The sequence below is a fragment of the Hydra viridissima genome, unplaced genomic scaffold (assembly GCF_058129835.1).
Source record: "Hydra viridissima isolate aposymbiotic clone 2 unplaced genomic scaffold, HvirCarnegie_v1 scaffold_16, whole genome shotgun sequence".
Taxonomy (NCBI): Eukaryota; Metazoa; Cnidaria; class Hydrozoa; order Anthoathecata; family Hydridae; genus Hydra; species Hydra viridissima.
Genome location: NW_028324315.1, coordinates 8,735,373 through 8,750,814, shown reverse-complemented (window position 1 = coordinate 8,750,814; position 15,442 = coordinate 8,735,373). Strand labels below are relative to the sequence as shown.

The 15,442-nt window shown below is 29.3% G+C and overlaps 1 protein-coding gene and 1 pseudogene across 4 annotated transcripts in view; one reads left to right on the top strand and one right to left on the bottom strand.

Annotated features, from left to right (window-relative positions):
* LOC145191501 (uncharacterized) overlaps window positions 1-15,442 on the top strand; it is a 65,269-nt gene that overhangs the window by 4,783 nt on the left and 45,044 nt on the right. For 2 of the 3 annotated variants that reach the window (XM_090073564.1, XM_090073563.1), the window contains exons 5-20: window positions 845-1,002; window positions 1,122-1,412; window positions 1,768-1,964; window positions 2,232-2,320; window positions 6,979-7,092; window positions 7,194-7,289; window positions 7,443-7,670; window positions 7,936-8,089; window positions 8,768-8,889; window positions 8,967-9,155; window positions 9,244-9,491; window positions 10,536-10,632; window positions 10,801-10,924; window positions 11,402-11,592; window positions 11,890-12,012; window positions 12,167-12,364. In XM_090073564.1, coding sequence (XP_089929690.1) covers window positions 845-1,002; window positions 1,122-1,412; window positions 1,768-1,964; window positions 2,232-2,320; window positions 6,979-7,092; window positions 7,194-7,289; window positions 7,443-7,670; window positions 7,936-8,089; window positions 8,768-8,889; window positions 8,967-9,155; window positions 9,244-9,491; window positions 10,536-10,632; window positions 10,801-10,924; window positions 11,402-11,592; window positions 11,890-12,012; window positions 12,167-12,364 — 2,619 coding nt within the window. Of the gene's footprint in view, window positions 1-844; window positions 1,003-1,121; window positions 1,413-1,767; window positions 1,965-2,231; window positions 2,321-6,978; window positions 7,093-7,193; window positions 7,290-7,442; window positions 7,671-7,935; window positions 8,090-8,767; window positions 8,890-8,966; window positions 9,156-9,243; window positions 9,492-10,535; window positions 10,633-10,800; window positions 10,925-11,401; window positions 11,593-11,889; window positions 12,013-12,166; window positions 12,365-13,175; window positions 13,219-15,442 lie in introns of those variants that run through there. The other variant, XM_090073565.1, reaches the window with a different exon arrangement.
* LOC149877951 (uncharacterized) lies at window positions 2,965-5,643 on the bottom strand (annotated as a pseudogene). The gene is made up of 4 exons (XR_016447812.1): window positions 5,395-5,643; window positions 4,754-5,097; window positions 4,217-4,409; window positions 2,965-4,137 (listed from the first exon to the last, which is right to left on the bottom strand). The product of XR_016447812.1 is annotated as an uncharacterized LOC149877951 (transcript).

Genomic DNA, 15,442 nt, shown 5'->3' with positions numbered 1-15,442 from the left:
TATTTGCAATAAGCAAATGAAGTTTAAATAAGATGTGGAGTAGAATAATGAGTTGTTATATTAGTAATTAGAAATAATTAGTAGTTAATAATGATAACTTTAATTATTTCTTACTGTCTTTTTTCTGTGTTTCGTTTTTCCCACATGAAAACAATATGCTCCATAGAAAGAGCGAATTAAAGTAATGAACATTAATTTGATGAATTTGCTGCTGAATTCATGGGATGCTACACCATACATTTAATTGTGGCTCAGAAATTATCATTCAGTTGATAATAGCTGAGTGTAACACACCACAACAATTTCACCTGCTGATTGCCAAAATGCAGTTAAAAATCTTTTTCTAAAAAAGTAAATTATTTTTGTAATCTGTAATACAAAAATAATGTTGCTGCTAAATACAAAATAATGTGCTGCTAAATTTTTGTAATCTGTAATACAAAAATTTAGCAGCACATCACTTATGATATTGATTTTACAATGGTTTGTAAAATCAATATCATGAGTGATGTGCTGCTAAAATACTAAGGCATGTTTATTGCCTTGATAAACAAGTTTTCCTGACTCATATTTAACCATAGGGGCCAATATTTTTCCCATTTTTTATTCACTCACACGGTGATAAAAATTTTTTTAATCATTTTTAGAGTAAATGATTTTCATTCTGACGAAAGTGAAAAATTTCTGGGAGTGTTGCAAAATCTAACAACATGTTACTATGTACTGTGAATAAGTAAAATTATGTTCTAGTGATAAATAATGTTTTTTTTTGTTTGTTTGTTTGTTTCTATGGCAAGCATTTTTCTATATAACCTGTTTTAGTAGTTGTTTTTTTCATATACAGAAATGCACTCCAGGTTTTGTTGCCAATAGTGTAAACAACAGTTGTGAACCATGTAGTGCTGGAACCTATTTCCTAAACAACACCTGCATTTTGTGTATAAATGGCACTTATAGTGCTAAAGGATCAACAATGTGTAATACATGCCCTGATGGATATAGGTAAATATTTTTTTGAAAAATACATGCTCTGATGGATATAGGTAAATATTTTACTGAAAAACTTTTAGAATATTTAAAGTTCACTAATGAATTATTAGTTACTTTATTTGTTTTAACAGTTGCGCTGATAGAATCAGTTATAAAAAATGCTTAAAAGGAACTTATGCTGCAAGTGATCGTATGAACTGTGAAGGTTGTCCATTAGGTCATAGTTGTGAAGTTGATGGATTAAGTAATCCTACACGATGTTCAAACGGGACTTTTCAAAATAAAGTAAATGCAACAGTTTGCCTTTTGTGCCCTGCTGGTTATGCCTGTGTCAGTGTTTTTGAAGAGCCTGTTTCATGTCCTGATGGAATGTACAGTTTATTGGGAATGATGGAATGCTTAGTTTGTCCTGCAGGTTTTAGGTAAAAATATTTCACTGTGTACATGAAAACATCATAAAAATTTTATAAAAATGTTTATGGTTGTGAACCATTTTGAAACAGATGCTACTGAATAAGAAAAATACATTAAGATTTTTTGATTTGGTTAAAGAAATAATTTTTATTTATCTGGTTAAGGAAATAGTTTATATAGGTATGTTTTATGCATAAATTAATGTCTTATTTTGCTGTTTAATTCTGTTATTAATTCTGTTGTTTAGCTAGTTTTACTATTTGTAAGTGGATTTAATATATGTTTTATAACACTTTAATGAAGGGGGGGGGGGGGGGCACTACATAGGCACTTCATTTTATATTTATTCATATATTTTTTAAGCTGTCCTACTTCAAATGGACTTCAAACTTTGCTGGCTTGTCCCAGTGGCTGGTATTCTCCTGAAGGAGTGATGGATTGTATCAATTGTACTAAGGGTCACTATTGTCCTTTCACTGGATTATCAGTTCCATATGAGTGTCCTAGTGGATGGTATGCTAGTGAAGTAGGATTTCAGCAGTGTAAACTATGCCCTAAAGGTTAACTAATAATTTATATAAATGAGTAAGAAAATACAGTGCTTATTTTATGTTATTAAAAACTCTATAAAATAAAAATAAAATAAAAATACTTGTTTGTTAAAGTAGGAGATTAAGCAATTGTAAGTTAACAAAATGCAACAATGCAATGCAACGATGCAATGCAACAATGCAATGCAACGATGCAATGCAAAATTATTTATTTAATGAGTTTTTTTGCGCTTCTAATGTTATTGCAAAATTTATAATTTCAAAATAAATTTTAAGGTCATGCTTGTCAAACCACAGTAGATGATCCAGTAGAATGTGTAGCTGGATTTTATTCTGCATCAGTTGGTCAAAGTAATTGCAATCCTGTAAGTTTTAGTTGATTTTTTTTTAATAACTAAATACAGTGCTTAATATATTTCATGATAGGATAAATATGTATCCGCATTTAATAAAATAAATTGGTAACCATCAAAATGCTTATTTTAAAGAGTTTATAAAAACTCAAATTGCTAAAAATGCTTTTTTTCAGATAAATATCATAAAAGTATAATTAAATTTATGACATTTATTTATGAAAAAACTTAGTTTCAAGACCTTTGAAATTAAAAAAAAAAAGAGCTTTTGGTGGCAATTAAAAAAAAAGATTTCTAAATAGTATTTATTTCAGTTATTTAAGATTTTTTAAATTTTAAAATTTATCTCATATTTTGTCATTTTTCATAAAGGATTTTATAAAGCAGATATTTCCACAAAAGTTTATGTATCTTAAATACCTATTTTAAGTCACACTGTGGACCAAAGAGACCGCCAGGTTTTATGTCGTGTCAATCGAATGAAACCTTTTTTATATAAGAGCATTTGTCTTATAATAATTGAAAAGAGCATTTTTAAAATCTAAACAAAGTGCTAAGGGTCATAAATGGGGCAAAAGGGTAAAATTGAGGGGCCCAAAGCCCATTTAAGAATTTTTGAGGTCCATTACAAAAAATAAAACTTTGTTTTTTTATTCTTAACTAACTCTTCTTCCGTTAAAGTCAATCACAGATGAGAGGAGTTTTCCTCCATGGTCTTTGTTTTCTTCTTGTCTTTTAAACCTATTCCATGTTGGTTTGAATTTAGAGTGAATTGATTCACCACATTGTTCAGAAAATTTAGACAAGCCACAATTGTGGTACTCAACAAAGGGTTGCACATGACACAAGAGTATGTGTACTTTCCAACTTACTGAAAGTTTTTTTCCAAGAATACCTGCAACTTCTTGAGTAGATAAAAATGAGTTTTTAAATTTTATTATTGCCTGCTGATATCCAGGCTCAAGTGTTCGACCAAAACAAGAATCTTTTACAGCCTTGAAGTCTTTCATACATTGAACTATTGGAACAAGACCAGGAACCTCAGATACTATAACATTTTCCAACTCATCTAAACACTTAAGTATCTGGTTTGAATTGTTTCCATCCCAACCTCTGCCTTGATATCCTCTCTGTAATACACCTCTAACTTTCAAAAAATTACCAAACTCTGGCCAAAGATTCATTAATAAGCAACCTAGTGTGGTTACTATTCCTATCAGGATATGTAATTCAGGAGGAGGTACTAAATGTTGGATTAGAGTATCTGGATCTTCATCAAGGTAGAGAATTCTTGGATAAATCACATTCATAAAATAATTCATCTTTGATTTCCTGGAATTATTTTCAACATTGTACCTTTGATACCAATAGTCAAGGCTTCCAAGTGTTCGTAGTTTACCACATACTTCACTTGAGTGTCCTTCACACCAAAGACAAGCTTTTTTTCCTGCATGACTTGATATTCCAAAAACTGCATTAGCACACTTCAAATCAAAAGCTGCTGAAAACTTTAAATTTTGCAAAGTGAGTTTCTCCAATATCAGTCTTAAATTGAAGTTTGATTCTTGCACATCTTCAACTATGGCTAAGATTTGGCAACGCTGTACACCACTATTTAATTATAAATCTGAAGTAGTATTTTCATTTTCATCAAAAACATTTACAATAACCTTCATGAAACTACCTCCTCCATCCATAGAAATCCGAACAAAAGCAGATTGGGGGTTTAGATGACGTTGGTTTATCAAATCTAGAACAAAGCTAGAAGTGTCTTGAACAAAAACAAGGTCTTTTGTAATTGTGCCATCAACACTGTCAAGGAAGTTAACCTGAACAATAGCAATAATAACTCAGAAAAAGGTTTTTCTCTTTATCTAATTTAAATAACAAAAGATATATAAATGTTACCTTTTCTACTTGATAAAAATGTGATACGGACTCTTCTAGGTCACTCAATTTTCCAAAGATGTTGTTCTCTACTGCAGACTTACTTCCCATTCCTTTCTGAAGAATAGATACCAGCTGGCCTGTTTTATTCAGGGAAAGTTCTAGGATAATCTGAAGTTCCTTAATCACCTGAAGAGATACTTGTTTCATAGACCTAGGTATAAAATGTATGTAAGTATAAATGTATGCACTTGTGTGTGTGTTTGTGTGTGTGTTCACATACAAATTCTATACACATAGTATACATATGTAGACATTGCAAAGAAATTAAAAACAAATAAAAAGTAATGTTAAATAGTTATTCAATAAAATAAGTATAGACATAAATATATAAAACAAATTAGTATAACTCACTTTCATCATTTCTGAAGGAAATAATGAAAGTGATTTGATGAAACTTGAAATAGATCTGTAAAAGATAAGTGATTTATGCTATTTAATTTATATCATATATATAATATTTTATATATACTTATTTACATAGAATTGAAAAGGTACCTTCTCTTTGCCTTGTTATCAGGACATCCAACTGTAATTGTTAATGGGTTTCCACCAGAAGACAGAGTAAATGATTCCCCACTTGCAATTTCATCTGTCTTCATTTTTGCTTTTATTATTCCAGCAGCAACTTGCTCTGCTTGCAAACTTCCTAGACTTAATGCTAATAAGATCAGGTTTGCAACTGCAGATGAAGAAGAGCAGTTGTGTAAATGTCCTTGTGCAGCAGTTGTAAAACACTTACTATAAAGTTTAGAAGCCACAATTGAGGTTGACTTATCTGAAGTTTCTTCAATTTGAATCATTGTTGATGAAGCTGTTCTTGTCATCATCCTCCATTCAATCTTAAAACAAGTTTATATATATATAAATTTGTTTATATATATATAATATATATATATATATATATATATATATATATATATATATATATATATATATATATATATATATATATATATATATATATATATATTTAGTATACAAATTTATATATATATAAATTTGTTTATTATATATATATATATATATATATATATATATATATATATATATATATATATATATATATATATATATATATATATATATTATATATTACAAACAACTTTTTTCAATAACTTTATAAATCATTTACACACTTGGGCAATTTTTTCTCCCTATGAACCTCTAGCAGGTTTTACAGCCCTCAACAGGTAGAGATTTCTCTGACATCCAGAACATATAACATTTGGATAGCTACACACGTCTAGAGAATACCCTGGATAAACAAACAGCTTCATCATATCTTCAATAGTTGAATTAACAATACTTAAAGATTTAGACCTTGCTCCGAACATTTGGCAACAACAGCAGCACACAGCATCTCGTTGAAAAACAATATTTTCCATTTAAATAAATGTTTTTGTATATAATTTACTTTATGCGATTTAAAATATAGTAAATTGCATTCTAGATTATATATATATATATATATATATATATATATATATATATATATATATATATATATATATATATGTCTGCAAATTAATGGAAAGTGCTCTTTCTTAAACTTGAAATAACAAAAATTACACTAATATTCTTTAATAACGCTAATGTTTGCCATCTTTTCAAAAATCTTTTTATAACTATTCCCCCTGGATTTTATTTTTGTTATTAAAAATGTTATATTAAATTTTATTGCTTTAAATTGACTAATGGTCAGCAAACCATAAAGATAGGCAGAGCCATTCCAGAGGAAAGGGGGAACAGGACATTAGGTCCACGCCAATTAATTCTGCTGTTAAATCACTAATCTTAACAAAATAAAAAATCAAACAATTTTTCTCTAATAGTAGTACTAAATGGTAATAGAAACCAGCCTTTTTAATTTCCGTTAAGTTTAGTGAGTTATGAAAAAATTTTCAACAAGATGGCTAATGCTACAAGTGTTTCGAGAAAATTTTTTAAAACTTCAAATTTAAATTAGAGTAATTTTTATTGATTTTCGGACCTATGCTTTTATACAAATCTTGATCAGCATAAAATTTTCTATAACAATTAATTATAAAAAGAAGAGGGGTAAAAACTATATTGGTGCCCCATTTTGGCCCTTTTTTGGCCCTTTGCACCTAAAAAGAATTTCAAAAGCCCTTTTTTCTCTAAGTACACTACCAACACTCTTATAAAAAAAAAGTTTCAACTAATTGACGCAACATAAAACCTGGCGGTCTCTTTGGTCCACAGTGGTCAGAATGTGCATAAACACAAAAATCTTTAGTAGATATTGTAATGAACTTTTTAAAATAAATATATCATCATTTATAGTATAGGAGGTCAATTTTTACCTTTTATTAATCTAGTATGCAATCTAGTGAAATTGATATAGAGTATTTTTAAATTAGTTTAAGCACTAGAAAAAATGTTACACAAATGTAGAGCTGTTATATCTTAAGTTTTTGTGATGCATTTCTAAAAAAAAAAAGTGCTCTTCAGGCTCTTAATAGAAAATCTTAAAATTTTCTGGAAAAAAGTTACTGTACACTTTTTTCTTGATGTTTATTTATGCCTGCTGTGAAGAGACAATCTAAAATCTGCACTTCTCTCTACAATTAAAGAATAGTTTTTATTTTAAACTTTTAGCATCACAAACTTTGTTGTTTGTTATTTTGATTTTAACGATAAAGCACTGTGTATAAATATTTTTATTAACTTTATTTTTTATTAACTTCTTTATTTTTTAGTGCCTGACAGGTTTTTATGCAATCTCCAATGCAAGTGACCACTGTCTCTCATGTCCTGCAGGGTATAAATGTCCATTTCCTGATAAGCCTCCAGTCAAGTGTTCTGATGGCGAGGTTTATTTCATAGTTTTATAACCTACATTATAAAATATTAACAAAGCATTAAATTGAATTTGAATTTTTTTAAGTGAATGTTTGTCTTAAACTTTATTTAGTATCAAAACAAAGAAGCTCAAGTAAATTGTCTATCAGCATCACCTGACTCAGCAATTATTGATTCTTCTAAACTGCCCATTCGATGCAGTGAAAAGGTATAAAAGATGCAATTATGCTACAGTTATTCTTAGGTTGCTTTTGTATATATTTCATACTTCATTTTTCTGTTTAGTTTCTAATTGTGCTTTATTTTTTCTAAAAACTTGAAGTTACTTTTATTTAATTTTTTTAAAACTTGTCTTTTACAGGCTGGTTATTTTTCAAATGGCACTGCCTGCAATTTATGTTATAAAGGTCATTACTGCCCTTCATCTGTTAGTAAACCAATCAGCTGTCCTTCAGGTACCTATGCTGATAATGAGGGTTCAGTCTTATGTCAATTATGCCCATCTGGATACCATTGTTTTAACGCTAGTGAGGCTCCAAGGCAATGTGAACAGGGCACATTCAGTATAGCAGGGAGCATTTTTTGTCAGGTTTGTAATAACAACCTAGTATTTAAAATTTTTTACTACAGTATAAGTGCAACATAAAGAATTAATTTTTTTGCTTTAAAATTGTTAAATTTGACCACCCAAATTATTCAATTAAGTTTAATTAAATTCAAAAACTTAATTTAATGATTAATGATTAGACTTTGTTAAAATTTGACCAGGGAAAAATTCAAATTTTGTGAATTTTATGTAAAATATTTAGTATGAACCCTGTTATTTATATACTTATGTTTTTTATTTTTACAAGATGTGTGCAAAAGGACATTACAGTACACAAGCATCATCATTATGCTTGCCTTGTCCTAGTGGTAGCATGTGCTCAATGGGTATGCCACCAATACCATGCATAGCAGGAACTTACAGTCTGCCTGGTGATGATGTCTGTCATAAATGTAGCCCAAGTAAGAAAAGCTAATTTTTCCATTTTTCGTATACTGTTTATTTATATATAAAAAATTTATATTCCAAGCTTCCCAAGTGTCCAGCTGGAGGTATGAATGCCCTCATCCTTTGTAAGCTGATCTACAGATTATCCTTTCTATTTTATTTAAACAACCTTTGAATTATTTGTTTAGCTTTTTTATTTGTTAGAACCTATGTACAAAGGGTGCATAAAGAAATATTTATCTTATTAAAACTTTCAGAGATATGTATACAGCAACCATTAGTTTCAGTAAAATGCCTGAAAGTTTTTGTCTTATGTATAAAGTGAAACTTCAATGAGTCATTGGCCAGTAAATTAAATTTAAAAAAATGCTTTTTTACAAAAAAGAAAGGAAACTTGCTAGGAAAGGAAAGTTTATTAAAAAGTTTCATGAGTTTAAATGAACTGGTTCCATATTTCCCTCTATAATTTTTTAAGATAAGAAAGTTGGGATTTTACTACTATTGCCCAAATGAATGTTCAACAGAAATTCACTCTGTTGTTTGCAAAGTGCCAGAAACAAAATCACAAAATGAACATGAAAATAAACAGTTTACTCAACAGCATGTTAGACTTTCTTTTACCTCTTTCTTTGTACCTTTAAACTTGATGTAAACTTTTAAACAAAATATTTTCTTAAGTTCAATTATTTTAGACACTTTCAGTAAAGCTGGAGCTACGTTTTGTTTGCCTTGTCCAATTGGCTTTTCGTGCATTGATCCTTCTGCCTTACCAATCCCATGTGAAAAGGGGACATATTGGAGCAACAGTGATGAGGTTTGTAGATTTAAAAACCTTTTATTATTGATTTTTATTTTATGCTCTTATTAAAAGTTTAAAAAAATTTCTTGCAGATTTCAAAGTGTGTTTTATGCCCGTTTGGTTACACTTGTAATGACCCTTTACACCCTCCTCTTCTTTGTAAACTGGGTACCTATTCCACAGGTGGTAACTCATCATGTTTACCATGTCCTGAGGGAATGTCATGTGTTGACCCATCAAAAACTCCAAAAGCATGTAAGGATGGAACATTTAGTCTTAATGTAAGTAAACAGCATGCAAGCAGATTTATTATGACCAAATGGTAAAAGATTTGGAATATTTTTCTACATTTAACTGTAAATAATTTAGGGTGTTGCATACTGCTCTCCATGCCCTGCTGGAAAAGCATGTTCTTTATCATCAAATGTTGAAATGTGTCCCTTAGGAACCTATTCTTTAAATGGAGAATCAACGTGCAATAGTTGTCCTGTTGGGTATATGTGCCCAAACCCTTTTACTTCACCACAGCCTTGTCATTTTGGTGAATACACAGATGAAAAAGGAAACCAAACCACATGTAAAAAGTGTCCAGCTGGGTATGAATGCCCTCATCCTGTGTAAGCTGATTTATTGATTATCCTTTCTATTTTATTTAAACAATCTTTGAATTATTTGTTTAGCTTTTGTATTTGCTAGAAGCTATGCACAAAGAGTTTTATTTTTTAAACCATAATTGGTAAATGATTAGACCTTTGCCATAGTTGATAATTTCTTTTGCGTCTACTTTGTCTTCATCTTCACAAGGACTATTACAGATAATATCTAGTCTTTTCTTTTTGCATGTACATTTTATAAAATCATCCTGGAAGGGGATTGGGAAAAAAAAAGCTGTAGCAACTTAAAGCTTTTTTGCAGAGAACAAAATGTTGCAATTGTGAAAATCTTTTTAAAGGCATGAAATTAGAGAAAAAAAATCATGAATCCAACTTCAAGTTTTTAAACTTTTAAGATTAAACATTTATTGATTGCTTTTGTTAAAAATTATAAAATATGTTTTTGTACTTTTAATGGTGATTCCTGAAATAAAGAAAAATTGACATTGGCATCTGTCAAATTTATTTCTTTTACACAGCACTTTATTAAAATGTCTGTGAAATAATTCATTTTGATTATTCCACTAATTATGACAGGCATCATTTTCTAATTAACTATGACAGGCATCATTTTCTAACAGGCATCACTTTCTAACAGGCATCATTTTCTAGAAATCACAAGAAAATGAGTTAAAACCAAGTTATTTCAAGCACTAGCAAAACTTAATTTCTTTGATTGCAACCATTGTTTGCACTACTACATACCTTGCCCAAGTAAAGAAATTGCTTTTCATCACTCATGCATAATTTTTTATTTGTTGCTATTGCAATCCCATAACCTATTCATAATATGGACTGCACCAGCCAATAATGTCTGCTTGTAATGTTAATGTGTTTAGGATTATATGGATTTAGTTTAAGAAGATTCCAAAATTATAACTGTAAAGAAAATTTCATCTTGAAAATGATAACTAAGGAGATTAAGTTTATGAAATGCTCAGCGTAATATCATGATGGCTTCTAACTAGGTAAACTTAGTTCCATTAACCAAATTTGTATCTCTTGCAGAAGTAAAAAAGTTCCTTGCAACCCTGGATCATTTAGTCTTGGATCAGCTATTTCTTGCACATTATGTCCTCCAGGATACAAGTGCTTGAATACTGATGTGAGTTTTTGTAACTTTTTGATGTTTTTATATTGCTTAATATATTTAACTCTTATCTTAACAATAGTTTAAATGTTTATTTTTTGATGTAGGTATTGTTGCATAGGTATTCCTTTTTATTAAATAACTTTTCATTAATTTTGTTGTTTGTTATTTACAATTTCACAGAAGCGTCCTGAGGTGTGTCGCCCTGGTGAATTTTCTTTGGGTGGTCAAGTTACATGCAGTATATGTCCTGCTGGTAAATCTTGCAGCTCTCGTTCAACTAACTCCACTACTGATTGTCCATATGGTATTTTCTTTTAATTAAGAACCCATTAAATATCTTTTATTTAAGATTAAATTTTCTTAACTTTAAAAAACATTTCGATTTTTTAGAAGGGTAGTAAAGTTTAGAAATATAATTCATCACCATTTTGTTTTGTGTTAGCAAAATTTTTTTGGTAAAAATAATATTAATACATTTTAATTTTTTGTGCTTCCATTATCTGCTTTGCTTGTTAATTATTAGTTTGCTAAAAGATCTGTTATACAAGTTTGCTAAAAGATCTGTTATACAAGTTTGGTAGTGAAAAGTTTGGTGCAATAGTGTTTTTCTTCACTACTTTATGTGCTACCAAGTTCAATATTAAACAAAACTAGAATTAAATAAATATTAAATAATTAGGTTAATAACTGCTGTTTTAGAATGCTAATATTGTTTTAGTTTGAAATATCAACTTTAAAAACATTTTTTTTTTAACAAAAATTTCAAAATTACTTTCTTAAGGGACATTCTCCCCAGAAGGTCAAGCAGAATGTTCTCCATGTCCTAACGGATTTACATGCCCTTCTCCATTTGCTTATGCTGCAACTGTGTGCGTAAATGGTACTTACTCTGATGCAGGATCTTGTAAACCATGTCCACCTGGATGGGCTTGCCCTTCACCAGATGGTTCAAAAAACATCCAATGTCCTTTTGTAATAACGTTTATCTTTTTTATTCTTTTAACATAAAATCTTTGAATTGTATTCTTTGCTTCATTTTATTTCTTTGTATCATTTTGATTTTAGCCTAATATATTTTTATAACTTATTAATTATGTTATGTTAATTTATAATTTATAGTGTTATTTAAATATTTAAGAATACATTATATGTTTTTCCATTAAAAAGTTATAAACATAATTTTTAGACTAATTAAGCTTAGATCAATCAAATCATAACTTAACGTCATATTAAGTAATTATTATTCATCAGTTTACATCATATTTGTAGGGTTCCTATTCAACTGGAAATGCAATGGAATGTATTTTATGCCCTGTAGGCAAAGAATGTCCAACAACTACTTCTCTACCAAAAAACTGCAAACCTGGATCATTTTCTATTGGATCTCAAATGGTAATAACCTCTATACATCAAACCATTTATAAATTGTTTTTTGTTAATTTACATAAGTATTGTTTTTATCATATGATTATTGATTTAAATTTTTATTGTTGTTGTGGCTGTTGTAGTAATATTTATTGAGATATAATTATACTTTTATTGACAGGCATGCACACTCTGTCCTTCTGGAAACTATTGTCCGAAAACTGATAGCGCAACTATTTTGCAGTGTTCATCTGGCTCTTTTAGCTTGATGGGACAAAGTTCTTGTACACTTTGCCCTGCTGGTTTTGCATGTCCTAGTCTAAATGAACCTCTTCAGATTGCTTGTGCAAAAGGATGGTATTCCACATTAGGAATAGGGGTGATTTTTATATTTTTAATTAATTTAGCATTATTGTTTACATAGTAACGTCAATTTTTAGCTATTTCAAAATAATGGAAATGAGTATAATGAAAACGAAAGTGAATAAGATAATAATGAATATCATATAAATAAACAAATAGCATATTAAGTTTATAATTAACTCTAAAAGTTTATCTGATAAAAGTCACTTAAGTTATGATCATATTCTGTAAACATAAATAACATTCATAGAGAAGTTTGAATAAAATACAATGAAATAATAACTAAACTAAATAAACCATTATCTTTGTTTTTTATGTTTTTATTTTCTCTTTGAAATTCAAATAGTTAACAGCTGACCACCAAAGTTTCTGCTTAGTGCTACTTATCAAAGAGTTAATAGAATAAGTTGAGTGATAAAAAAAAATCACTACCTTACAACAAATGTTGCTAAGAAACTGTTTGTTACCATCTTGTAAAAGGTTTTTACCTTTGGCTAATAGTTTATGAAACAAGAGATGTTCATGAAGGGCTTAGTGCAGCCAGTACTTAAATGTAATTTGTCAGTTTTGAGAAAAATGAGGTCAAAGTTTTTAACATGAAATACCTGGTATTTCTTTAAATGAACCGCTGATATAATTTTCTTTTTTCTTTTCAATAATTTTTCTTTTCTTTCATTAAGCACACACTTCTACATATTCGAATAATTTTTAAATTTTTTTTTTAAAAAAATGTTGATTTTGTGGTGAAGTTTTGCACTTCAGTGATTTTAGCTCTGAATTTTTAATTTCAACTTTTTTTTTTTTAGCTTTACAAGCGATCTTTTGCTAATGAAAATGTTTTTGTCAATGTGTTTACAACTCAAGCAGCTGGTATTATGCTGTTTTAAATCCTAAATAAGATAAAAATTTTGTTAAAAGTTGAAGCTCAAACAACTTAATCTGTTTGCATCTATCAGAAATCAAGCAGCTGAATGATTTCCCCCTTTTCATTAAACTCAAATTAGTAGCAAGAGCACCAGTCATTGAAATTTGGCAACAGGTTTCTTAAGCCATTCAAATAAAGTTCCTCTTATACTGGCAATACCCTCAGTAGATTTGACAAGCTTGTCTAGGCTAGATTTAAAATCTTTTACCGTGACTAAGGTTTATCATTAATTTCTAAGTTATCTGTAAATGGATGTTCTAGATAAACAATTTTCCAAGAATTATGAATATTAGACTTTGAATTAAGATTGACTATGCCAGATTCTACCTTTGTCACACAGTATTCTACTGTGACCTGGAGCTGGATAATTGATTGTTATTTTAATGAGTTTAACAACAATATACCAATATACCAATTTATCCTGTGAAAAAAACACTCATCTATAAAAATTACTAGTTTTTTTTATGGTCTTAGATAATTTATGTTGTGTTCAAGACAACAACACTTAGATCCTTTATTAGCAAATTTTTCTAAATAAATGTGAATAGAAGTATTTCCTGTGCATACATCATGTATACCAAGGTTATGCATTGCCAGCTACCTCTTGTAGTAGTTTTGACAAATCCTAGTTACAGGGTAAAGCAGGTTTGAAAGTCCATAGCTATTACTTTTGTATTATTTACAGCCAGAGCAATTACTTTTTCCACTGAGTCTTTCATATATTGAATAATAGTTATTCGTGAGAACCATGTTAAGGTTGTCGTCGTCGTCATCATCATCATCATCATCATCATCATCATCATCATCATCATCATCATCATCATCATCATCATCATCGTCATCATCATCATCATCATATTATCGCCTTAATAAATGTAAGCAAGACTGTATATATATATCAATTTTAGGCAAATAATTTTGTTTCTTGCAAACAATTTTAATTAAACCAAGATATAAGTGGAATGAACTTACAGACCAGAATCACAAAAAGGCTATACACTAACATGGCAATATCACAAAGTGTCAGACTCATCATCACAAATAACTTAAACCATTTGGTTTTGCTTAAAGTAAGCAACCATTTCAAATCTAGATCACATTTTTCAAGATATCACATTCAAAGAGGAGTTTTTATTAAACCAGTGATTATGGAAAATAGAAGCGAGCAGCACAAATATTTTTTTAGGAATTTATTAGCTTTTTCCAAATCAAAGCAGCATTACTAATATAATTCATATACAATGACAGTATAATACAAAGCTATATATCTATATATAGGTCAAGATCAGGGTGGTATAAGTGATTATGCCAGTATCACAAATATATTAGTCACATGCTAACCATAAAGGTACAAATTTAAAATAAAAGTAGTATGACTTAACATTGTAACATTGAGTTTATACATTTTCACACAAATTTCATTTTATGAGTTAAAGTATGAATATGAAAAACAACATTAGTTGTGTAAAATTTGTTTTTATTAATGCCTTGTAAAGAATACTTTTCAAATTTGAAAAATAAACCATTAAACAACATTGTTCCTAAAAACACAAAACATGAAAATGACCATGTGAGTATTATGTAAATACCTATTGAAAATTTGACCTTAGTTTGTGTTAATTGCCATAGAGTAGGTAAAATTGATAAGTGTAAACAGTAAACAACAGTCTGATGGAGCAAATTGAAGTTGTGGAATAAGCACCCTTGTATTAAGTGAAAAATCCTTGTCAGATCTTCAGTTAAAATAAAGTTGTTTGGGACACCATGGAAAATAAGTCATGTTTTGTTCTCCACATAAAGAAAAACTTTCCCATCAAAAAGAAACTTATCACATCTTGTAACAACTCATGAAATGTATCTAATGTATACTTAGGCATCAAAGATGTCTCATACATTTTTACTTGGTAAAGATACCATAAAAGTGCCTAACTTTGCACAACCGTTGGTAACTTTGCACAACAGTATGTCAAAGATGTTTTACTCTCTAGCAACTAAAAATTTGAACTACAAATGCAAATCACTTTAGAATCCGACGGTTTGTTTTAGTGTCAATACGAAACTCATGTAAAATAGTTTTATAACCGCGATTTCTCGCAACACGAGTCGTTTTGTGTAAACACAGAAGTAGAATAAAAAAATTATGTCTTACAACTTTTATTTGTGCAGCAG